The sequence below is a fragment of the Doryrhamphus excisus genome, linkage group LG10 (genome assembly GCF_037039965.1).
Source record: "Doryrhamphus excisus strain RoL-2023G ecotype Guam linkage group LG10, RoL_Dexc_Guam_v1.1, whole genome shotgun sequence".
In the NCBI taxonomy this organism is placed as follows: domain Eukaryota; kingdom Metazoa; phylum Chordata; class Actinopteri; order Syngnathiformes; family Syngnathidae; genus Doryrhamphus; species Doryrhamphus excisus.
The window spans coordinates 6,745,073-6,771,807 of record NC_136366.1 but is presented as its reverse complement, the minus strand read 5'-3'; the positions used below and the strand labels follow the sequence as shown (position 1 = coordinate 6,771,807).

At 41.8% G+C, this 26,735-nt stretch overlaps 2 protein-coding genes across 4 annotated transcripts in view; both read right to left on the bottom strand.

Annotated features, from left to right (window-relative positions):
* eng (endoglin) overlaps window positions 1-16,336 on the bottom strand; it is a 39,484-nt gene extending 23,148 nt beyond the window's left edge. The window contains exons 1-2 of the mRNA XM_058055178.2: window positions 16,217-16,336; window positions 1,736-1,878 (exon numbers count right to left, since the gene is read on the bottom strand). Of these exons, the coding sequence (XP_057911161.2) occupies window positions 1,736-1,878; window positions 16,217-16,265 (192 nt within the window). The 5' untranslated portion in view covers window positions 16,266-16,336. The remainder of the gene's footprint in view (window positions 1-1,735; window positions 1,879-16,216) is intronic.
* A 5,245-nt stretch (window positions 16,337-21,581) lies between these two features.
* Window positions 21,582-25,411, bottom strand: ak1 (adenylate kinase 1). 3 transcript variants are annotated; one of them, XM_058055189.2, is made up of 7 exons: window positions 25,288-25,411; window positions 23,987-24,024; window positions 23,488-23,523; window positions 23,240-23,403; window positions 23,028-23,144; window positions 22,774-22,965; window positions 21,582-22,698 (listed from the first exon to the last, which is right to left on the bottom strand). In XM_058055189.2, exons 2-7 carry the CDS (start codon window positions 23,991-23,993, stop codon window positions 22,633-22,635), a joined length of 582 nt encoding a protein of 193 aa, XP_057911172.1. In that variant the 5' UTR covers window positions 23,994-24,024; window positions 25,288-25,411; the 3' UTR covers window positions 21,582-22,632. The 3 variants fall into 3 exon arrangements, with proteins under 3 accessions (XP_057911172.1, XP_057911188.1, XP_057911180.1); XM_058055205.2 differs by lacking the exon at window positions 25,288-25,411 and adding an exon at window positions 24,109-24,344; XM_058055197.2 differs by lacking the exon at window positions 25,288-25,411 and adding an exon at window positions 24,127-24,344.
* Window positions 25,412-26,735: the final 1,324 nt, after the last annotated feature.

The following is a 26,735-nucleotide window of genomic DNA, read 5'->3' as shown; positions in this document are numbered from 1 at the left end:
GTTTGGCTGGTGTTTTAAATCATCCAAACAGCCCGAGATACTGCAACTATGGCATGTTATCATCAGTGTACGTGTTAATGCTTAATCACAGCATGGATATCAAACCATGCAACCTTGGTGGAGGTTTGTTTTAGGGGGCTTCATAGCGGAAATACGTAGGTGTATCCCAATGACAGCATTGTTAGCTAGCTCTTATTAACTCGTTTTCTCCTGTTATAATGCACGGAAAAGGGAAAGAAATATGTGTTCATGTTTCACATAAGAATCGGGAATGATGGGCAACATTCCAAAAAAAGTGCAGTTACCCTTCGACACATCTTTTGAATAACTTTATTTGTATTTTAGTTTATTTTGCCCTTTTAATGCTTAATTAAATGTAATAAATATTCAAAAATAAATGTAATATACGTAAATGTAATATTAACAGGCCATATTTAACCACAAATTTAATTTATTATATTACTATTATTATATATATTATATTAAGGATTAGGCAGCATGGTGGTCGAGTGGTTAGCGCGTAGACCTCACAGCTAGGAGACCAGGGTTCAATTCCACCCTCTGCCATCTCTGTGTGGAGTTTGCATGTTCTCCCCGTGCATGCGTGGGTTTTCTCCGGGTACTCCGGTTTCCTCCCACATTCCAAAAACATGCTAGGTTAATTGGCGACTCTAAATTGTCCATAGGTATGAATGTGAGTGTGAATGGTTGTTTGTCTATATGTGCCCTGTGATTGGCTGGCGACCAGTCCGGGGTGTACCCCGCCTCTCGCCCTAAGACAGCTGGGATAGGCTCCAGCACCCCCCGCGACCCTCGTGAGGAAAAAGCGGTAGAAAATGAATGAATGAATATTAAGGATTAAATATATTTTTTCAAAAACTGTGATAGCGTGAAGCCGCAAAGTGGCGAGGGACAATGGTACTGCAGTAAAATTATTAAAAAACATATACTTACAGAAAATGATATTGTTTCACATTTTCTAATATTGAACTATATACGTCATTTTGGCACAAAAAAGTAGACCTCCTAAAATTGCCGCTGCTACTACTTATACCGAATTACATCACATCAGAGGGTCTCAAAGTGTGAGGCGCCAGAATAGTTCAGAGGAGGTGCAGCAGTTTGAGGAAAAAAAGAAAAGAGAAATATCCTTTTCAAGCCCGCTAAGCTAGTTCCTACGATGTGAGAATAAACCGTCTGGGGGTATAAAATATGCTAAATGTGCTCCAGAAAATCAGCTTCTGGGGGAGAAGAAGAGGCCTAAAACACATTAGACTCCCTTTGGGGACTGTGCAACACTTTGCAAAACCACCGTACGAAATCATGTGGATGTACCTAATGTTTTGTCTGGTCAAAACGTTTGCAACCTTTTTCTTGACATATTTGTAAGCTGTGCTGCAATGACACATATAAACAGACACTTTGATGACACTATATTTGTGAATGACAGATTCCATTAGAGAAAAATATATGGTGCAAGGAATTTGTGATACTGGGCGCCTTCATTTTCAGGGAAACCGGGCCTGACATATTGTACTGTCAGCTGAAGATAATCATCCGTCGGTGATGTCGGACACGTGGCAGACCGTGGTGGATTGGATGTAATTATCCGAAAGGCAACGTGTGTGACAAGGGACGCTTTTACATCCAGACCTTAACATTATTGTCTTTGGCATTCTCACTTGTTTCACGTTTGCAGAAATTAGCCACATTTGCATAAACATGGCATTCTTACCGAGGCAGCAAAGTTCAGGTTCAGGATGTGGACCTCGGCCTTGTCTTGTCCAATGAAGCTGGTCCAGCAGCCCATTTGCATCTCCCTCACGGAGACCCAGGAATTGTAGCTGAGCTTCTCGGGATCACATGTCGGGCTTGAAGCTGTAAGACATCAGGAGCAGACAGGTTGTATAAGTTTGATGCTAATTAATACCGCTAATCACTTTAACATGACTCGAAAATTACATACATATACTTACGTGACAGAAGCCAAACCGTACAGGTTTGGAATTTTTCATTTTAAGGAACGTTGACCTCAACATTGGTGCCCCGCCAAAACATGTGGCATCATGCATGACGACACACAGCTAGCTGCTTTACGTGCATTGTTGCTTGTTATCGAATTCATCTTTAGCTGCCTTTTACACTTGTGTGTCAAGTAAAGATTAAAAAAAATACGATCGAAAAAGTAGAGCCCTGCAAAACATCTGTACAGGACAGATGGGGAGCTGTTCAAACATTCCATTTTCATTATTTTGGTTTGTTTCTTTCTGCTTTTTCCTGATTTCGGAGTCGCCACTATTATTATTATTATTATTCATTATTATTATTTGCATTTTAGTTTAGCAATTTTTCAAAAAGGGGCTGCACGGTAGTCGTGTGGTTAGCGTGCAGACCTCACGGCTAGGAGACCGGGGTTCAATTAATTCAACACTGGGCCATCTCTGTGTGGAGTTTGCATGTGTGGGTTTTCTCCGGGTACTCCGGTTTCCTCCCACATTCCAAAAACATGCCACGTTAATTGGCCACTCCAAATTGTATGAATGTGAGTGTGAATGGTTGTTTGTCTATATGTGCCCTGCGATTGGCTGGCGACCAGTCCAGGGTGTACCCCGCCTCTCGCCCGAAGGCAGCTGGGATAGGCTCCAGCATCCCTCGCTACCCTCGTGAGGATAAGCGGTAGAAATTAATTTTTTAAAAAAGCTAAAAATACTGCATGACAACACACAGCTAGCCGCTATGCTATCAAATTATTAGTTAGCTTGTTTTTACGCTTATGTGGCAGGTAAAGGTAAAAACACAAAATAAGATACAAAATATGCACCTTTTCCTTTGGGTTTTAAAGATTTATTACCATGTTTTATTACCAAGGGTTTAAAGAGTGAATTCCTTACACATGCTGCTGTTAAGAATGTTACATAACAGATTTCCTGTGTAGTTAGCAACCCGAGAACAAATTATTTCAAAATCTCAAAGACAGACATCCAGGAATGTATTGTTTTTACGAAGGGAGGCGTCGACCGCTATCAGACATGTATTGTTTATCCATGGTGGAGTTTGTGCTCTGCGGGCATTTCAGTCTAACAGGTAATTGAATCCAGGTAGATTCATGGTCCAAAAGGGTCTCAACTTGTTGTTGTCACTGTGGAAGCATCCACCGCGAGAGGCTAGGACAGCGTTTAAAAACGAATTGCCTGGTCCGCGTTTATCAAACGTGTCAGGGCAACCGGCCGCAGTCATCCATCAAAGTCCCTGTTTAACCCGGGGACCCTGGCGTCTCTGGAGGAGGAATCCATCTGGCCTGGACTGTCATGGATGTTTAAATGCCTGCTGTGACCTGGGCGGCATGTGTCCATGTTATCGTGTTACTTTGGTTTTGGTTACACTGTGAACATGCACGCGGTCGGGCTGGCTGGCCGGCGGCGAGGGGGATGAAATATCCCGCTGCAAACTTCCTCCTTCCACAAAAAGAAAAACTAAGTAAGCAAAAAGGACAGAAGGCGACTTCTCCAAGACCTTTGTGTCTTTCTCGAATGCAGCGTTAATGAAGAACTCATTCATTCATTTTCTACCGCTTTTTCCTCACGAGGGTGGCGGGGGTGCTGTCTTTGGGCGAGAGGCTGGGTACACCCTGGACTGGTCGCCAGCCAATCACAAGGCACATATAGACAAACAACCATTCACACTCACATTCATACCTAAAAGTGGCCAATTAACCTAGCATGTTTTTGGAATGTGGGAGAAACCCGGAGTACCCAGAGAAAACCCACACATGCACGGGGAGAACATGCAAACTCCACACAGAGATGGCCGAGGGTGGAATTGAACCCGGGTCTCCTAGCTGTGAGGTCTGCGCGCTAACCACTCGACCGCTGTGCCGCCGTTAATGAAGCACTATGTAACCAAAATGCTTTGAAAGACATGCTAGCATACACGTAACATACTGTATATAGTACAACCAATCAGCAAATGATCAATGACTTATGGACAAAACATTGGGATTGATGGCGGCCATGTTTAGAGTTCTAAATCTGCTCCTCCAGTCCTATAGACTAGAGGTGTCCTATCTGCAATGCAAATGCTGCAATGCTCAAAAACTAAATAGGGCAGCCCTCTAGCGGCAGCTCTAGTCCTGCAATCCTCTAAACTACAGCTGTCCTATCCGGTCATTGAGAGTGGAGTGATGTCCTCTTGTCCTCCAGACAAGAGCTGTCGTATCTCGTCTTCGAGGATGACCTGAAGCCTCAGCACACTTCTCGGACAACCTGAACAGTGCGATGAGAATACAACAACCTGGACGAATGGCGATATTCACTGGCACGCTTCATGGTGGAAACGAGGCTACTCTGAAGTCAATGATGGTCAATTAAACATCAACACATCCTGTGGGGCTACCAGCTCGTTCCAAGCGCTCTTGTCATAAACTAATTAAGACCAGATAAAGTCATTACTCAAGGGATTTCACATCTCGGACTAAAAAGGATGAAGGTCAATTGTGTCATTTGTGAAAAAAAAAAAAACATCTTCACTCGCTTGTTGCAGCTTGTCTTTCTCCATCTCCATCACCCCATCCCTCCCTTCACCCGAGGTCAAGGCCAGCTTCCTGTTATTCTGCCTCTGTCTCTCGCCCTCGCTCTCTCTCTCTCTCCCTCGTCTCTTGCTCAATAGCCACGACCATAAAGGCATTTTTCTCTTGTTCTGCCGTGACGGAATCAACTTTCTATGACAGCCACCTACGAGGTCCCACTCGTAAATCACAATGATTGCAAAGTGTGTTTGTATGCGTGCGGGTATGCGTGTGGGCATGTGTCACATTTTTACGAGACCACCGTAGGACACGGACAACATTCATTTTGCCCTCCTGACCCCGGAAATGCCAATGGCCTCGCTAAGCGGTTTGCTGGTAAATGAGGTATGGAGGACTATTCCATCCCGTCCGCTTTATCCGCTTCCATTTCCCATTTCATCAGAGTGTGGGAGGGGAGGGGGGGGCGTGTTTACGGCTGGTTGCTGATTGTCAGTTTGATGTGAGGCAATGAGTTGGGAGGGGGCTAGGCAGATGTACAGAGACCAGAGGGAAAAATGATGTGAATTCCATCGATTCGGGCCTCAGATGATGCTTTGATGCTCATGTGTCCGACTCCATAGGACACATGTTAAGTGAGCCCATGGGATGTCAGCGCGTTGCTGGCATGATGAAAAGGATCCCCAGATCTATGGGTACACCTTTGAATTTGTACACTGCGCTGCTGCTGCTTTGCAGAAGTGGCTGTTTCTGCCCATCTTCTGTCATGCTTCCATGTACGGCAACGGCATCGCGAGCTAATGGCTTCGGGGCTCCACACTCGGGATAGCATCGTTTTGCTTTTCAGACATGGCCACCACATTTCTTTGCTTCCAAAACCGCTGCTTAAGTTCATTAAATACATAAGTACTGCTTCCTGTACATCAACTCTCTACTACACCTCCCACTCACTTCCTGCGACAACTTCTCCTTGAGCGAGACATCGGTTTGACAGTTTTATTCAGGAAAGCATCCCCATGGAGACAACTGGCTTGCATCTGACATTATAAAACATCAGCCTGTCGCTGGCAAAAACAAGCGACATTCACGAGAAGGCACACAAATGGCCTCAGTGCAGCTATTTGTGGTCTTTCCATTTGCGTATTGAACAGATTCTGACTTTTGGTTCATGGTGGTTGAACAGCACAAGCACTCAGTATTGTGGCCGTATAGTGTAAAATGGGCAATATTGCTTTGAAGGTGCTTTATTATAAACTATATTATATTATAAAAAAGCATGTTTTTTGGTGGTTCTCAAATGCAGCCAGCCATATTGCTGATACGACATTATATTGTGACTGCTGATATTTGGTCAAAATTTGGACTGAATTAGGTTTCTCATGGCAACTTCTCCTGCCAGGTCATGGAATTACAAATCACATAAAATTTCCAAATGTAAACACAACACACGTGGCCATATTGGTGGGAGGAAAATGTGTTAAATGAGGTATCTCATCACATTTATCATGCCAGTTACTACACCTAGCGGCACGGTGGTCGAGTGGTTAGCACGCAGACCTCACAGCTAGGAGACCAGGGTTCAATTCCACCCTCGGCCATCTCTGTGTGGAGTTTGCATGTTCTCCCCGTGCATGCGTGGGTTTTCTACGGTTTCCTCCCACATTCCAAAAACATGCTAGGTTAATTGGCGGTTAATTGTTAATTGTCCATAGGTATGAATGTGAGTGTGAATGGTTGTTTGTCTATATGTGCCCTGTGATTGGCTGGCGCCTCTCGCCCGAAGACGGCTGGGATAGGCTCCAGCACCCCCGCGACCCTCGTGAGGATAAGCGGTTGAAAATGAATGAATGAGTTACTACACCTAACATCAGGTCAGGAATTTCCTCTTCCAGTACTGTTCAGTTCTACCCTTACATCTATTACCATGTTAAATTAAAGACTACTCCAAGCCAGTATAATCATCTCCCCAGTAATGGACTGTCCATGGGAGTGTATTCCCTCAGAGAGTATTCCTCTCATTTGTTTCCAGGATTAAATGAAAACACTCTTATTATTCAGGAGGAGGTTAAACCGGGTCTCCTAAATGAAAGCTCACCATCCGAGTAGGACCCATATCATTATGCAGAGTGCACTAGAGCTGCTCTGAGGCCAGCCAGTGGCGCTGTTTGGGCGTTACCTGAGACGTTGAGGTGATTTATCTTCTTTGGGAATCAATGTGGCCTAATACAGTGCTCGCATCCTGTGTTTCTACGTATTCCCTTCTTGTTCCCGTTTGAACTCAAAGGCTAAATTCCAGATGGCAGCGTCGCGGCACGATCACACACGGTGACTGCTAAGGAGGAAAACATTGCATTAATTCGGAATGACTCTTTGGATTAGGGATGCCAGCGATGCATTGCAGAGTCTTTTGTATGGAAGGAGTGCACCGAGAGATTCAGTGTATTATAACCGCACCATAATCCTTCCTTCAGGGTAGCACATAACGCCACGCTCCGTTAAACATCATAGCGATAAGGATAACGTTTAATCTGTGGAGGATCTACCTGTGAGGAAAGTGATTTTACTTTTGAGTTGAAAGGAGCAAAGGTTAGGATTTAATACGTGGTAATGTCATCATTACAATACTGTTACATAATACGCTCCATTGCTTAGCATCGATGCTTGACTTGTAATTCAATTTACCTGCAAAAATAAGACGCTTTTTGGCATAGATGTCTTATTAAAATACTTACATTAGAAAAAGTAATTTTAAAAATTCATATTTCATTCATTTATTTTACTTAAACTACATTAGGAAAGCAGGAAGTGAACAAATGTAACAGTTACTGATTGTAAAAGTACCAGATGGAGGGGTAGGATTGAATAAGCTTTGCTTCTTCCTACTCCTTTTGGACATGTGGAACTGTGAACTGATTATGTGATGCATTCAATTGTAATCTGATGCATGTTCAAATGAAATAAAACCATTACCATTACCATATTGAGTTTTAAATACCTACCTTATAATAGGATATACTAGTGAATAATACATTCTGAAATTGAACCACAGCTCCTCAGTTCCACAAGCACTCATGCAGACCCAGACCATTTTTCCAGACTTATCTGTTGAGAAGATGTATGGTACGGTAAAAAACAAATGTAGACCCTTCGTTATTTATTATTTATTCTTCTAATTCTTCTATTTATTCTTTATTTATTCTTCTAATTTCTAAATTTTGTACTACTTGTCATACTGTCTTGCACTGAAAATGGAGCTGCTGCAATTACATTCTACTATATGTAAAATGACAATAAAGGGCATTCTGATTCTGATTCTAATAAAAACAGTTGCCGTGTGTACTCACTTTGATGAGATTTTGTTACATTGTCATCAGTGGCAACTCTTTGCTGATTGGCTGAGCTAAATCACATGGTTCACAAGGCAGATATAGTTTGTTAGCCCATAAAAAGGCCGGCCCAGCAAAACAGTGACATGACAAACTTTAAACCGTGACCAAGAAGGGGAAAACTTGCAAAAAAGACAAAACATGCACCTTAGCTTCAATGTAAAAGCGCTAAATTGTTTGTGCCTCACATCTGGTATAGGAATTAGTAGTTAGCTTTGGCGGCAAAGGCTGCTTCAATTCTCTCTCAAGTCTACAACACACATGTATACAGTACATACACATGCACGCACACGCACACACAAGCACACACAAGCACACACACACACACACACCTATTGTCCCGCCGTTTCCGCAGCTGTAGATTGAGGCCTGACCATCCACAGGAAAGTAAACAAGCTCTTATCAGTACTCTGCAGGGGCATGCACTGTCCCTTGGCCTCTCACCCCTTGCATGCTACACACCACACACTCCGTACAAACCCGTACAACCCGTACAACGCACACACGCTTCCTGAGCATCTCACTTCCTGAACACACCTGAAAACCTCTCCAAAAAAACATGCTGATTAGTCGTGTCAGTTTGGGTATCGAAAAAAAAACAAACCTGCGAGCTCAAGGCTTGGCTGAAAAGGAAGCCACAACGTAATAGTCGGGCCTGGAGACAGCCAGTCTTCACACTCGCTCTTGTTTACACCTCTGGGAGCCATTCGTCCGTCGCCTCGTCGTTGTCGGAAGCCGGCGGAACAGCAAGTTTAGCGGCGGCGTATGGAAGGTCTATGGCTCACTTCCTTTGTTGTCGCTCGCTTTATGCCCCCTGACGCTGGCCGTAATCAGGCATTCCGTAGTCACAGCGACACATGTGTCATACATTATCGCTTTTCTCACTGATTCTCTTCACATAGGAATAATGCTGTTGTCAAAAGACTACAACGAGAACTGCTGTAAATCAAACAAAAGTCCGCTAAGTACTAAGTATGCAGTCACCTTTTAAAACGATACCTGAGGGACAAAATAGAGAGTACCGTTTTAGATGTATTGCTGGAATTAGAAAAGTACAGTGTGTGATGTCAACACCTGTATAATAAAACTAAATACAACTAAAATAAAGAAAAAATGTTCACCTAAATATTCCTAGCAGATGTAACAGAGAGGGAACAGGAAGCCTTGTTAGCAAGGCGATACTGCTGCAAAGTGAGGGTTTTTGGAAGTACTGTTCTGAGTTTTGCTACATAATAAACCAAAATCAAACTAAAATAAAGTAAAACTACTCACCAAGTGTTGTTATTATTTAAACATTTTAATAGTCGTCCCTCGTCTGTAGTGGTTAATTGGGCCCAGCCGTCGTATGTGTTGGATTCAGCATCCAACGTTTCTCAGGAAAAGAGGTTACTTCAAACGGCTATTAGCAACGGTTGGCAGTGGCTGGTGGACCACGCTAATTCAGCTTTTTGTTTTGTTTTTTGCATAGTTTTTCTTTTATGCCATAAAGATGATTAAAAGTCTTTATGTTTCTGTTTTTTTTGCTACAATCAGCTCCATCCATCACATCCATTTTGTATGCCACTTATCCTCATTTGGGTAAATCAGCTGTGAATCAGCGCCATACCTGCAGTGGAAATACTAAACCAAACTAAGAAGGTACCATATAGAGCTGTCTTGTGGATATGTGGCACGTATAAAAGGAAGTAGAGCTTCCTATTGGCACCGCAGTATTCTTTCCTCGGTACACCAAAAGAGTGCTTGCACAACAATTATTCATCTGCGTGTTAACTGATGAACAGAGGCTAAATGAAAAAAGTTTCATGCTAATTACGTGAAAGTAAAGCATAGAAAAATAAGGCAGATTAATTGCATGCATTTTAGGGGGGGGGGGATTGATGTACTGCTGCACCAACCTATGCATCATCCAGACACGGGCGACATTAAGTGATCATTTCCAGTGCGTACGGATGACTTCAGCATAGCAATGAAGGCTGTGATGTTTAAATAAAGATGCAACCACCCATTATCAAATGGAAGCATAAGAGTGGAGGGAAACAACAATATGAGAGACCAGAGAGCTGATCACTCTCAGATGAGCTGATCGCTCATTTAACGCTCCCACGCCGCATTACAGCCTCATTAAAATGTTGCAGCAGTTAGGAGTTTGACTTCCAATAAAAGACAAAAAGTTGGAAATGTCGCGACATTGACAAAGCGGAGGTTTTGGAATCAGCAGATTTGGAGTTTGACCAAAGTTTTTGGGACAAAAAATTGCCCCAAACTTCCCACTGGAAGTGTTTGGTTGTTTAAGCGACTCGCTTCTTTCTACACTTGAGTGAGACGGTAGAATGTTAAAAAATAAAGATCTACATATTAAGTTAAAACCTCAAAAGGGGATTTATTATTTTTCCATATAATATTGATTGTGGTCGTCTTATTTTTACACTACTTACACTACTAAAGTGTTACACTACTAGCCACGTTTACATGAGGAGTTTTTCTGTTTCCGAATGACCTTTCCGAAAGCAATGGTATACATGGAAAGGAATATTCCAATCGCGTGTCTACATGCGCCGCTATAATCAACCAGAATAGTCAATGGGGCATGCCCAGTAAAGCGTAAACACCAACATCACGTGATACCGACTTCCTCCAGTTTTTCTTTCACTTGTTGGAATAATTCCATATTACCCGTTTTTCCTTCGTCCAGTCTTGAAATTTAGTTTGAATCAAAAACAAACTTTCCGCAGCAGTCCAGTGCCGATTGCTCACCTCCATTTTTTTTAATCGAAGAACGTCTCGAGCTGCGTGTTACGTCATATCTCAGCATTCGCTGAAAGAACGCACCCGGGAACAGGAAAAGATAAAGTTCATTCTTGCTAATATTTTATAATTAAGAATTATTATTTTCTTTTTGAATAAAACTGGACTTGTGAATGGCGTATCGAAGGTTTTAGATTCTGTTCCACAGATGGCGCTAATGCACACAAAAGCTGCTTGCCAACCGCCAATAAACAACAGAAGAAGAAAAACACCACGAAGAAGAACGCAGTCTGACAACTTTCCGATTGAGCGCATACAAGATACCTCAATCGGATTGGGGAAAGGAATATTCCACCCCTGTGAATCCGATTATATATTCATTCGGATTGGCACTTTTCTTTCGCAATGAGGTGTATACAAAGGTTACATTCTTTCCGTTTGAATTGGAATATTTGGGTCCATGTAAACGTGGCTAATGTTAATTCCGCTTCATGCCACAACCATTAAATATGATTATATGATTATTCTCAGAGCATCAACTTACACACATGAAGCACACAAACACAAGAGCTATTACACACACCTATTAAGACGCGATAGAGATCTCAGGTCTATAAATACAGATTGAGCAATGTGGCACCTGAATCAACAGGAAAGCTACCACCCAGTGATCCAAATCAAGAGGCTAACGCCAATAACGTCTGTTCCCATGAAGATTTGGTATGATTTAGTTCAAAAGGCGCTGGATTTAGAAGAAAATATACATATTTTGGGGCTGTACTTTGGAACATGATGATAATAATACCTCGGACATGAAACGAAGAAGCTACAATGCTACTATCCTAATTTGCACCAAATGGTATGCTAACATAAAATTAATTTGAAAATGTTGCCAGCCTCACTATATTGCCCCCAAAAAACACAAGGAGGATCCACTCTTTTCATTGGTTTCAGCACCTTGGCACATTTGTGCAAGCTAAACTAGCCCAGATGGTCAACAGCACCTCTGCTGGCTGCAATCAAGTAGTGCACTTTATTTTGCTTTAAGGCACAGTTAATGGACAATTCCGCAAAATCAACATAACTGGCACTCATCATACTTCTCCAAAAATATGTCTTTATTCGTGCAAAAATCGCAATATGGCGTATTTGTGCAGGGGTTAGTTCGTGATTAATCTGTTAAAACTAAATGAAAGCGCGCATTCTCCCCCGCATAACACCATCCTCATTAATTAGCGTCCCGAGTGAATGATTTAGTGAAATTAAGATAAGATAAATCTTTGATTAGAAATCCTCACTAACAGTTCTACGCCTTAATTTCAGCAAAGCATCGGTCGGTCTGCTGACCTGTCAAGGTCTTGCACCTCAAAAAGTTCCAATCCGACAAACATGTGGGTCCAGTTTATATCCGGTGACAGCGCCGAGATGCAGCCTTCTGGGGTTGCCGGGGGGGCACAGCGACCCAGAGAGATAAAGGCGAATAATGCCATGTCTTATCTGCACAGACAGCAGGCATGTTGACATGGGCACAAGTGGCCGCCATGCTGACGAGGCGTTTATCTCAACGACTACTAATGAGCCATTCAGACCAACTGTGGAAGAAGAGCTCTGGGTCAGACATAGATGACCATGTGGAGGACCTGGTCTGTTTAGAAAGGTAACACCATAGTTCCACGGTGGACAAATCAGTGTAGAATGGATGGACAACTTTCTAAGCTTTCATTGATTGTTTTTTTAGTTCATAAAGTGGGGGTTTGCTACTACCAATGGGAAGATTTTTTTCATAAAAATAATCAACAATATTAAGTATTGAAATATTAAAATGTTTTTTAAGCTCCGAGTGGTTGAAATGTGGATAATTGGTCAAGAGAGGAGACTCGCCTCAGAGAGTTCCTCGCAGTGCATTTAGAGTTCACAACAGAGGAAAAGCGAGGAAGGCAGGAATGGATTGTTATTTGGGAGGGGCATAACAGAAGGAGAAGGAGATTGAAATCGGTCTGGGCCCAGCGACAAGTGGTCGCGTCTCCCTGCCTGCCTGCCTGCCTGCCTGCCACCCAGTCTGACGGCAAGCCGGGCTGTGGCTCACGACACTAAAACACGGGAAGTGGAGTGTTTTGACTCTCAACGCCACTTTTAAATTAATGCTGGGGGTTTTTCGACTTGTGACTTCGGAGAAAACTTTAGTCATTTCTTTGTCCCATGACGTACCCTTGTTAATAGAGTAATAATAATAGCGCTAATAGCTTCATATCCCAAGTTATCAGTTGTAACTTGGACTCCCCTACTTCCTTACCGTCTCCATGAATACTGATGACGTTTGTTATCTCAGATGGTCTGGATGGTTGGCTAGGACTTATTTCCTTTTCCTTTTTTTTTTTTTAAAGATCCATTTTAGACAACCCCTCCCTCTTTTCTCCAGCCACTGGCTTATCCCCTTTTGTACTTTTCCTCCATCCCGTGGAGGGGGACTCCAGGGCGGGCAAATATTCTTCCCAGCAACTGAACATGAAGTCTGTCCCAAGCTGATACTCCCAATAAATAGTGCAACATTCATTCATTCATTTTCTACCGCATTTTCCTCACAAGGGTCGCAGGGGGTGCTGGAGCCCATCCCAGCTGTCCTCGGGCGAGAGGCGGGGCACACCCTGGACTGGTCGCCAGCCAATCACAGGGCACATATAGACAAACAACCATTCACACTCACATTCATACCTATGGACAATTTGGAGTGCGCCAATTAACCTAGCATGTTTTTGGAATGTGGGAGGAAAACGGAGTACCCGGAGAAAACCCACGGGGAGAACATGCAAACTCCACACAGTGATGGCCGAGGGTGGAATTGAACCCTGGTCTCCTAGCTGTGAGGTCTGCACGCTAACCACTAGACCGCTGTGCCGCCCAAAATAGTGCAAGATCTACACTTGTATTTGTACTTGTACTTGTATTTACACTTGTACTTGTAATTGTAGACTAGCAATCATCAGTCTGCTATACACGCAAGGGTGTTAAAAATAGCTTCGGGGGTGGTACCCTTTAAGTCGAGGTGTCCAATGTGAGGGGCTGAATTTGGTCCATCAATTAAGTCAAACCGGCCCACAAGCTCAGTTCGAGAACTGGGAGCAACGACTAGATTCCTTCAAAAATATCACACCATTACTGCAGTTATATATTTTTTTATTTTTAGGTACTGAAAAACTGCAGAGTATCTTTCATTAACGTTTTTGCGGTCCTTCCAAAAACATCACAGTACTCAGGCCATATATCGGGTTGGCCGCTTGCCTGCCCGATATGTTCGACATTATGAGCCAACCAATATTATTGGCTGATATTGGCACAAAAATAAGATATTGGTTTTCTTTCTTTTCTACTCCCATAATGGTATTAATACGCACAGCAACAAGCTTTGCCGTAGTTTGACGTTTTCTTACTGGGGATGTTGAAACAACTTGACAGACTACTACTCAAGATAACACAGCGATAGACAGAAACTGAAATGATGACAGCAGCGACTTAAAATGTGATTTCACAGCTTCTATGCTAATGTGTCAAACCACCTGGGTGTACGTTGTGTTTCGTCACTTCGGATGAGAGTTAAAATGGGACTACCAAGAACTTTCCACAATGGCATTGAAGGTGTTTTGCTTTTGCACACCTTTGATAAGACAAAATTGCACGGAGGGTTATGTGCCACCTTCAAGACCACATTAGCCACATTCCTCCTCCAGGAGGACGCCATATGAGGTTAATGCTGCAGCTTTATTGCTTTATTGGACAAATACTACTATATTGCCATCCCAGTGCAGCCCGTTGAGGTATGGTGGTGATCAATTCATTCGTCATACAGCAAGAGGCGAGATTTTGGAACATTTCTTTTCTTTTTCTAACTTAATTCCGACGATGCTGGTCTTCAAGGATTGGACACACTCCAAAAACAAGCATACCAAAATAAAACGAGGATGCATGCTAAATATTGTTTACGTCAGAACACTGTAAGAACATTTTGCTGCATGCTTTGAAGGGGAAAAAGTACTGCCATCTGGTGGACAGAGTTAAATAAAATAATAATAAAAATAATAATAATAAAAACCTTAATACTAACATGAGGATTATTTATGTTAAGATAAATGTGAGACATGGATTTATTTTTTACACTTTTATTTAAGTTTTGTTTTGATTTATTTGTAATATTTTTTTTGCACTTTTTGGGGGGTATTTTATTTATTAGTTTGTTTTAATTTATTTCTACTTATATTTAAGTCAAACCAAGCAAATAGCCAATGTCAGCTTTTGAAACATTAATGCAAAGAATTGGTTTTATTTTATTTTTTTATACTTTTATTGCTTTGCGTCTTGTTTTTAATATTTTACTGTCTTACATGTCTTTCTTCTTATTTGATCTTTTAATTCCTTATTAAACTCAATTTGTAATTTTATTTATTGTATATTTAGTAGTCTGTGCATAAACTCTGTTTATAAAATGCGCTATATAAATAAAGTGTATTGTATTGGATACATGTCCAATAGTCATTTTAGAGCAGGGGTGGGCAAATACTTTCACTCGTGGGCCGCATTGAGGAAACAAAATTGTCCGGGGGGGCCAGAACATATATATATATTTAACACACACACTATTTTATACTTATAATTTTCCTTGAATTTTTTTTTGTCTAATTTTATCTGTAAGTGTTATATACTATCAGCTGTATGTTTTCATGTCCCTTTTTTCAGGAGCACTTTAAACATCACACCACATCTAACTACGTCATTTAATTTGACAGTTTTGTTGTTTTTTTTTTACTAAATAAGACTTGCAAGTCATGTTGCCAGTTTGTATGTTAAAAGTTGAAATACTTAGAAAGCAACTGGCGGGCCGGATTCAAACGCTTGGTGGGCCGCATGTGGCCCCCGGGCCGTAGTTTGCCCACCCCTGTTTTAGAGGAATGAAAATAATGCCTAAATTAAAATTCTATTTCAGAATTGATTGCACACATGTATTCATCACACAGTATGTAACAAATATTGAAATATTGCTAATTTTTTTGGTTTACATTTTAAAACAATAAGTCAGACATCTCAAACATTGGTTGTATATCACATACTTTATGACTCATTTGTGACTCGCCTGGAATTTTTGGAGTCCTGACCCACCTGTTGACAACCACTGACTTAACTTTTGTGACAAGTAAGAATACTTGAATAATAAGATGTGTTTACTAAGATTTTTACTGTACAGTTATTTAAGCTATTATGATGGTGACAGTTTGACCCTGGAACAGATTATTTCTATTCTTTTCTATGGGTGGAATTTGTTTTTTATTGCTACCTCTCTGTTTTATTAAGAATTCATGCAATGTCCGCACTGAACCATTGATGATGCCAGATTGCTGCAGGGAAGTGACACCAGAACACGCTGGACGGATGATGACCTGAGGGCGAGGTAGAAGCTGCTAGCAGCCTTTCACCCCCACTGTCGGGCTTGTAGGTTCACATGATATTTTTTCTATAAAAACTTTTCAAAACACAAAAGTTTTTAGGGCCTTCAGCTGGTGGATTCAGGACTCACCAGAGACGAGGACAAAAGCCAGGCAAAGAAGAAGAGCTGATGACTCCATGATGAACTTTGGGGTTTGGATGCTGGAGTGATGTCTCCTAGGTAGTAATTCCACTCTGAGTAGGGTAAAAAAAAAAAGTCTAGAAAATCAAACAAATAGAAGTAGCACATTAAAATGGGCAGTTCGAATGGATTGCGAGGGGAAAATACATCACTTACATAATGTAACACTAAAAAAAAAAGTTCCACAATCACCTGACATTTTCAACACAATCTACTGGCCACTTTCTGGCACTCTTTCAGGAAGCACGCTGCTTTTTCTTTAAATAAAATCACAATGCTTGGATCAGATAAGAAGTTGGAGACTGACTGTTCCCGTTAAGTGAACAAAAAGATACTGATTTATTTAGCGTGAAGTGGAAATGTGGCGAAAGTGCCGATAGAGTTCAACGTTTCGAAACAACGAACCTAAAACGGGAATATGTATTAATGCAACATGAAATAAACCCGCCGAAAAATAATAATGGCTGCCATGAACAATTGGTACATGTTGAAGTTGAACTTACCTTGAAAAGAAGTTGTATTTGAACCGTAAAAAGGGCGCTGGAAGGTTTTAGTCCACACACAAGCGAGGATGCGGCTTCATTCAGCGGTGCAACAGCGGACGACTTCTCCCAACTTTGGACGCTCGTTGTCTGGGCGGTGCACTTGGACTTAACTACGCCCCCCGAGGACCACCAAGCCCCGGTCAGTCCGCTCAGAGGAGATGGACTATGTCTCTCTCAGTCCCCCAGTCCTTCAAACTAACTTATTTAAGACCGGAACTGACAGTCGCCATTTTGAAACAGATCAAAGTTTAAATACGAATGAAAATTTCAGACGGTTAGCATGATGCTAATGTTCGCCACAAAGTGGGGCAGTAATCAACTACATGATTAGCATTTAACATGAAGCCAGTGAAGTGTAATAAATTACCTAATTAGTATTTAGCCTGATATTCCATAAGCATGCATCATGATGCTACTGACAGTAATAAACTTGATTAGCATTTAGCATGTTACCATGAAACAACTTGATTAGCATTTACCATGATGCTAACAACACATAATAGCATTTAGTAACCACATGTGATAAACTACTTGATGTGCATTAAGCATGATGCTAACAACACAGTGAACTACTTTAGCATGATGCTAACAACACATAGTAAACTCATTGATTGTCATTTAGCAGGATGCTAACAACACATAGTAAACTACTTGGTGGGCATTTAGCATGATGCTAACAACACATAGTAAACTACTTGATGGCATTTAGCATGATGCTAACAACGCATAGTAATCTACTTGATTGGCATTTAGCATGGTGCTAACAACGCATAGTAAACTACTTGATGGGCATTAAGCATGATGCTAACAACACATAGTAAACTACTTGATGGACATTTAGCATGATGCTAACAAAGCATAGTAAACTACTTGATTGGCATTTAGCATGATGCTAACAAAGCATAGTAAACTACTTCATTGGCATTTAGCATGATGCTAACAATGCATAGTAAACTATTTGATTGGCATTTAGCATGGTGCTAACAACACATAGTAAACTACTTGATTGGCATTTAGCATGATGCTAACAACCCATAGTAAACAACTTGATTGACATTTAGCATGATGCTAACAACACATAGTAAACTACTTGATTGGCATTTAGCGTGATGTTAACATCACATAATAAACTACTTGATTGGCATTTAGCATGATGCTAACTATGCATAGTAAACTACTTGATTGGCATTTAGCATGATATTAAAGACACACAATAAAACAAAATTAACATTTAGCATGATAGTAACACCACATAATAAAACCACTGGATTAGCATTTAGCAAGACGAGAACCACATGTAATAAACCATGACACCTGTAATAATAGTTTTCGATTAGCATTTAGCATGACGCTTACTATGTGAATATTTTCATTGATGAAGGTCGTTGCATTCTCAAGGCATCGAATCAATCGCAACTGGACTGTTTCTTTTACATCTCATCCGAGTTGATGCTTGTGACTTGATAGGACAGCTCTGCTGAGCCCGAACAAAGGACCAAAGGACCCCCAGCCCTGAGGACACATAGCGGTAAAGGTAAGGACCATACATTATGCTGACTTCATTGCATCCATTGTATAGCTTTATGTGTGGGACGTGATGAAGAAACTATTTGATTAGCATTTAGCATGATGTTAATATTCACAATGTCCCGGTCCCCTCGTCATAGATGATCATTATGGTGTCAGTTTAGTCGGTATGTGTTCATACACAAGCAGTCATTTCTTGGGAAGTTTTCATTCATCTGGCTGCGGATTACAGCATGAAAATTCATATCCTGGGTAGGATGACTACTGTGTGAACATGCTCAGTCGGGATAGGATGTTATGTCTAATTTGGACCCGGTCTAGTTTTTTCCGCACCAGCTGGAGACAAACGCTGTGTGTCTATTTTCTTTGAGGGGATGACATCCTCCAGTGATAAATATCATAATAAAGCGTACATTTCTGGAAAACATGAGACAAAGTGTGCATCCTCAAGTCGTCACATTTTGTTGGTATTTTCTAAAAAACGCATCTTAGCTTTCTAGTAGAAGCGAATATTTATAATATTATTAAATATTTAAAAAAATTAAACATTTTTGCCCAAATATTTCAACTTTCTTGTGAAATAATATCTACAAACTTTCATCTAGTGACATTATGACTTTATTCCCATATTCTAACTTTTTCCCAACCCAATTGAACAAATTGAACAAAATATTATGATGTTTTGGTTTTAATATTACAACTCTATGCTATTATTATTAATTTATTATTTTGACTTTATTCCCACACAGCAGTTTTTTTTCAATTTCTGCTTTTATTTTCCAACTTTTTTTTGGAACTGTTCTATTTTGACTTTATTTTCGTCATAACTTTTTCATTTTCCAACTTTTTTTGGTAAATGTTCTATTTTGACTATATTTTCGTCATAACTTTTTCATTTTCCAACTTTTTTTTCAAATGTTCTATTTTGACTTTATTTTTGTCATAACTTGTGTCTCATAATATCACAACTTTAAAAAAAAACACAATCAATACAGTTTTTCTTGAATATTTAAACTTTATGCTACTAAAATGACATTATGTTCTTGTCATAAAATTCCATCTATCTTCTCTTCATATTTTTGCTGTTGTTTTCTTGTTAAATGCTATTTTTTAGAATGTAATTAAAAAACCAGCAGCAGGACAGAAATGGATCCCGGGCCACGGGAGCATTTTTTACATTTTCCTTCCTTCATTTTGAAAATGATGCAAAAACTACTTCCCAAAAGCTGAAGTGTTTGCTGACATTTTTATATTTCAAGCATTTGTTGACATTTTTCATAAAATGCTGACAAATGACTGAGGAACTAGGTAGAAAATGCAAATTTTGAAGTGTTTACTTTTGCTGAAATTGCAATCATTTGTAGATAATTTTCCTAAAATGTCCTTTTTTTTCCTATATCCTATTATTCTCTTAAGTTTGGTTACTTCTTTTAGGATTGCGAGCATTTTGAGACATTTTCTTTAAAATAACTATGCAAAATAAGTGCCATTAAAAATACGGTTTCCACATTTTCCATATTGCTTATTAAGAATTATGCCAAAGTTTGGGTGTCATTTCAGGATGCTTTACATCTGAAAAGGGTGAGCGTTTTTAGAAATGGTCCCTACTTTAAAGCTTTTACATCAACTTTTGGAGTTTTTATTGAAATTGTCAACATTTTTTGAGAATTTCTTTCAATTGTAAAAAGTTGATTCAAGGCAAAGATTGAATTAAAATACTTCATATTTTATACTAAAGTAAATCATTAGACGTTCCCTCTTGTTTCTTAAGGGACCACAATGAAAAAAGTCCTGAAAATCATAAAACTGTTAGGATATTTTCTAATAAGCTGGTAATCAAACATGATTTGTAGCCGCCTTAATTGAGGTGGAAGTCAGCATCTGAATGGATGGAACATTTCATCTCCTCCTGTGTTTAATAGACTCATTGTTTAGTCACTGACTACTTATGAGTTTTAGCACATGCTCAGTGGGCCAAACGGCCTTTTATTTCAGCCCTCAAGCCCCCCCACTCCCACCGCCTTGTATTTCAATAACAGGAAACAATCGGCCATCATCTTTCATCGTGGCTTGGCGTGGGTTCCCGCACGGTGCCACCGGGTCTCTGTGGTACCGCCGAGTGTATGACTCGCTTCCTTATCGTCCTCCAAGGTCACATCTGACGCATAACCTCAGAAAACCAAGACTATTATTATTATTATTATTATTGGCGCTCCATTTAATAAGATTTCATCCCGTGAAGCTTCTGGCATTTGGACAAAAGCAAATGATGTCATGGAAATCACAAAGCACTGAGATGGCTGGAAGGGCATTCTCGGCACTGCCGGTTTGAAACCACCAGAGGGCGACATTGCCATCTGTGGAATACTAGGACGGATTGTAGTGTTGACATGATTTTCACAAATCATACAGTGCCTGATTATTTTTACATTAGTCAAGAGATGAAAATATTTTGTTGTGTTATATAGTTGAAAAGTTGTATTTTTTTAATATTAAAAAAATTAAAGATACAATTGTATCAAGGTAGAATATTTTGTTGCATTATTTTTTTGTAAAGAAGTTTTAATATAAATCATTTTTAATGATTTATGTCGAGGTGGAACATTTTTCCAGATTTAAAAACAATAAATAAAAATTCGATTAACTAAATTTTGTTAATGTGTCCAAGCACATATTTTTTGGTAGAACCAGAAAAACTACACTTGTATTGTGTATCCTAACAGTCCAATCAAAAGCATATACGGTAGTTTCACTTCCTGCCACAAGGGGGCTCTAAAGGACCGATGACCAAATGTGCTCCCAAGTTCATTTCACTCTTAAACTTGGATGTCCTGGCAGTGTGGCGTTCACGTGCCCCATTTCCTCCTCCATTGTCTTCCTCGGCCCTACGTGATGTACTGCAAGCCCTCGTCTTTCCTTGCTCCGCTTTTATGAGTCCAACAGCAACATTCCACACATCCAAGATGATTGTGAAAGTGCTACACAGACGCCTTTTCTTGTGGGGACGCATCCTGTTAAGACTCCCCCCTTTTTCCTCTCCTTGGAGGACAATCCGGATATCACGGAAGTGTGCAACGGATTGAGGGAAGAGCTGTGCTAACACTCCTGGGGTCCTTGTCATCCTGTTGTGTCGCTCATGAGAGGCACTTCCTGTTTCCGAGTCATGTGAGGTCGTGTCATGTAGATCTAGATTGAAGTCATCTAAATAGAAAGCCGAACAAGTCATCCACCATGCAGTCATGTGACGTATAGATAGGATTCTTTATTAGAACTCAGTATTCTTTGCACTTTTATGTACATCAGTGACTTTGTGCTGTTTGGATGACATTCTTAGCGGGAAAGCTTGAGAAGCTAAATAAATAAGCGCATGCTTCATGGAGTTGGCACAAAAGCGGACCTTCGTTTCTTAGGATGATGGGATGCGAGGCATGTATTACGTTTTGTGTGAAAGGAGTTATTACCTGTCAGTAGGATTATGCAAAAGAAGCTTTGGATGGATCATTCCAAATTTGCATACTGAAAAATGCCTCAAGCCGGGGTCAAAGTTCAGCTCATGAAGTGTTTGCAGACTTTTCACTCGGGTCGCTCGTCTAAAAGAATCTCCCAAAAAACCTAAAGTGTCCATTGACATGTGAGAGTTGAATACTTTTGGTTTTAGATGATGCATGATGATGAAACAGGGGTGGGCAACCTATGGCTTGGGGACCCTTATTACACATTTTAATCCACCCATCATCATCCAATGTCATGATTCCTGGATAAAGCGGCAGCCTAGCTAGCCGGGTCATTGAGAATCAGTCCTGTAGAGTCGATCTTTTGGACGATGAAGACGCCGACGGAAAGATCCGGAATAGGGAGCAAAGCCATGCGGCACCATAAGACGCGTCAATGGTCAAACTTTGTTGGTCTGGCTTAAAAATGCACACATTTAGTTGAATTTAATGTTTGTAGTTAATAAAACAAAAATATTAGATGGCGTTTACGTGAATAGATATTAAAATATGTGGCTTTCACGACTCTTAGCCAAAAAGGTTAAAGTTTGTACCATGCCCTTATTTGGATAAAAATGGCTGTCAATGATGAAAAGGTGCGGATCCCAAAGTGCTTGTTTACTTTTCATGAGGGGAGTTTAGTTCAAATTGTAATTATTTAATTCCAACTAACTTTGGGTCCAAGTGTCAATCAAACGATGCCAAGTCAGCAAACCATCATCATCGATGCTTTAGTTCGTTTCATCTTCCTGTGGCCAAGGGCGGTCGTCTCAAGACCGTTTGCTCGGTCTCCGTGTGTGCCTTACAGAGCATCAATGGCCTTGGAGACCTGGCTGAAGACCTCCTCCACAGGAAGCTCAGAGTCCACCTGGGCGGGGCACCAAGATGATTGACGTGACAGCATATGGCGAGGACAAGGACGTGGGCGGGAGTTTGCGCTCACCTTTCTGACAATGCCACGTTTCTCGTAGAAAGCGATGACGGGCTCAGTTGCCTTGTAATAAAGATCCAGGCGCTTCTTGATGGTCTCTTCGTTATCGTCCGAACGGCCGCTTGTCTCGCCACGTTTCAGAAGGCGCTTGACCATGGTCTCGCTTTTGGCGTCCACGTACAAAAGCAGGCAGGGTTTGCCAATCTGCGGACGCAGAGAGGTCACTGAAACTTGAAACCCGGACACTCAAAGAAAAGACTGCTTACCTTTTTCTCAAACTCCTCCCCCTGCTTCACCTCACGGGGGTAACCGTCAATCAGGAAGCCCTTGGAGACGTCCGCCCTGGCGATCATGGCGTCCTTAATCATGTCCAGGACGGTTTCCTGAACATACAGAGCCACAGTCTGACACAGAAAACTAGACCGTCCCGACAGCCCATCCGACTGGAAAATGGTGGGACGTCGGCGTCATCCCTTACCAGGGGCACCAGCTCCCCCCTCTGCATGATGGCCTGGAGCTGCTTGCCTCGCTCGGACCCTGAGCTGACCTCCGCACGCAGCAGATCCCCGGACGACAGATGGGTGTAGCCGTACTTAGCCACTACCCGTTCACACTGTGTGCCCTTACCGGAACCGGGACCGCCTGCAAGAATTTTTGGTCGAAGATCCATTAGTTGTGGTTGTGGGTGTCCAATACATGGCAACGATGAGCTGGTAGCGTACTCACCGACCACAAAGATAATCTTAGCATCTTTGATCTTGTCTAGAAAAAACAATAGGAGTTAGTCCGATCATTGCGATAAAAGAGCAAAAGAAACGGTTGATGTTACAAACCGTGCCGTGACGTGGTGTCCTTAGTCGTGCATGAATTTCCCATGCTTGGGTTTTAACCGCTCGCCATTGTGTTGTCTTGCATTATTACTGCCAGTGTTACCATGGCAACAACCAGGTCAAACTAACCACTACGCTCACTAAAAACATGACCAGATCGGTAATCTTAGCTGTAGTCTACATTAAAGGTGAGGATCCCATTCGTGTGAATTGAATCCAAAACGCAAATAAACGGGAAGGTTTGCCTCTGCTGTAATATCCAAAACGACCGAAAGAGGGAGGCAAAGTTCACATTAACGAGCCAACAACCCAAAACCACCCAACAATTTCAAAACAAACGTGTGAAGACGTCATAAATCCCAATTTTCGTATTAAAGTGTTTGTCTGTTACGTACCTGCCATTATGTTGCATTCACTGTATCCTGTCCTTCAGCTAAAAACAAAATAGAGGGAAACATGTTATTTACTACGTCATTTGACGTCCTCTTGTGAGTAAAACATTGTACGTTCGTATAACCTGTCTGGAATAATCCACTTTAGGAAGAGTTTAAGAATCCACTGCTTTGGTATTCCACGGCTAAATATGAGGAAGTAGGAGGAACCAGTCTGACGAGTCCTAACCTGCCCCATGAATGCGCCTTACAACCCAATTCAGCCATTAAAGTTAAACGTATGATATTCTATTTGAAGGACAGAACTGCTGGGCTAGCTAAATAACGGGAAAAGTCACTTGTGACGTCACACACCACCACCGCCTGGTAATGACGTCATTTGTTACATATGGAGGTCCAGGGCAATGGTGAGGTGTGCTTCATGGCTGCCGGTGTACTTGAAGGCGTCCAATTTCCGGGCACCTAAAAAGGTCACCGACAGCTGAGTTAGCAGAGCCTATTTGTGACGGCCACCTTTTATGGACGTCGAGCTCTAACTGGTGTGCAAATGGCAACGTATTCGGCACCGAAAATGTAAAAACAGTGGACATTTTACTATGGGCATGCTTCAAGTGTCTGCACGTGACCTCGCCCACCTTATGTCGTTTTACTATTTTTTAACCCGCTAAAATAAGCGCCCCCAGCTGTCAAGAGAAGGGGATAATGTGTCCAAAGAGAGAGACGTTGGAGGCAAAGTGCTGCATTCTGATTTCTATGTACTGGCCCTTTAAGGGGAAACGGAGGACCCCCTTTGACGTCACGCAGTGGGCGATGATGTTTGTGAAAAGGAGATCCAGTCGGAGAATCGAGCCTAGATTCCTAAACACTGACAGGGGTCGATTGAGCTGCCGTTAAGGAGCAGCGGTGAGAGCTCCAGTGACCCACAGTTGAAGTCTGCCCTACCTCCTTCCTCCTATCCGCACCTTCTCTCTACGGCATAACGTTGAACATTATTCCTCCTCCTCCTCCTCCTCCTCCTGCTGCTGCTCCTCCAAGACGTGACAGTGAAGTCAATGCTGCCTTCACTGCCACTACGTGACGCTGAGTTCAAGTCCACCCTCTCATTTCCCCTTGACAGCACCGCAGTCCTCTAGTGCTCATAGTCATGGAAGTCACCTCCTCCCTCCTTGCATCTTCACTCTGACAGATGATGCACACCCTTCCTTCCTTCCTTCCTTGTCGTTTATCGGCATGCGTCTCCTCTGATGCCTTAACCCCCCCACCCCACCCCACCCATGGCAAAGATGGAGTATCCTCATACTGACCTGTCTCCGTCCTGCCTCTGCAGATTCCCGGTGCAAGGGGCTGCCTGTCTCCCTTGGTTGGTTATTCCCCCCGAGTGAGAGTCGGTTCCTGCTGAACGGCGGCCCCCTCCCTCCCTCCCCCACTACATGGCTTTTTATAGCCTGGCTGAGCCTGCGACGTCTGCGATGCATTCTGGGTAAAAGGGCACCGGAGCGGGGCGGGGGGGGGGGGGGGGGGGGCGGTGAAATGAGAGAGGGGATGGCTAAAAGTGGCAGCAGTCTTTGGCAGTATTTGGTTAGCAAGTCTACTCTGGGTATTACTCTGATACTAAGGTTATTGGCAGTATTTGGTTAGTCTACTCTGGGTACTACTCTGATACCAAGGTTATTGGCAGTATTTGGTTAGTCTACTCTGGGTACTACTCTGATACCAAGGTTATTGGCAGTATTTGGTTGGTAAGTCTACTCCGGGTACTACTCTGACACTAAGGTTATTGACAGTACTTGGTTAGAAAGTCAACTCTGATACTCAGGTTATTGGCAGTATTTGGTTAGTTTACTCTAGGTACTACTCTGATACTAAGGTTATTGGCAGTATGTGGTTAGCAAGTCTACTCTGGGTACTACTCTGAAATACTAAGGTTATCGGCAGTATTTGGTTAGTCTCTTCTGGGTAGTACTCTGATAGTAAGGTTATTGGCAGTATTTGGTTAGTCTACTCCGGGCACTACTCTGATACTGAGGTTATAGGCAGTATTTGGTTAGTATACTCTGGGTACTACTCTGATACTAAGGTTATTGGCAGTATTTGGTTAGGAAGTCTACTCTGGGTACTACTCTGATACTAAGGTTATTGCCAGTATTTGGTTAGCAAGTCTACTTTGGGTACTACTCAGATACTAAGGTTATTGGCAGTATTTGGTTAGCAAGTCTACTCTGGGTACTACTCTGATACTAAGGTTATTGCCAGTATTTGGTTAGTCTACTCTGGGTACAACTCTGATACGAAGGTTATTGCCGGTATTTGGTTAGTCTACTCTGGGATACTAAGGTTATTGGCAGTATTTGGTTAGCAAGTCTACCCTGGGTACTACTCAGATACTAAGGTTATTAACAGTATTTGGTTAGCAAGTCTACTCTGGGTACTACTCTGATACCAAGGTTATTGGCAGTACTTGGTTAGAAAGTCTACTTTGATACTAAGGTTATTGGCAGTATTTGGTTAGCAAGTCTACTCTGGTTACTACTCTGATACCAAGGTTATTGGCAGTACTTGGTTAGAAAGTCTACTCTGATACTAAGGTTATTGGCAGTATTTGGTTAGCAAGTCTACACTTGGGTACTACTCAGAGATACTAACGTTATGGGACTCCACCATTACAGGTATTACCATGAAATGTAAAATCCTAATGTTTGACATTCCAGGTTTTAAGTCGGATGTGCTCCTTCTGAGTCTCCCATTTCCAAAG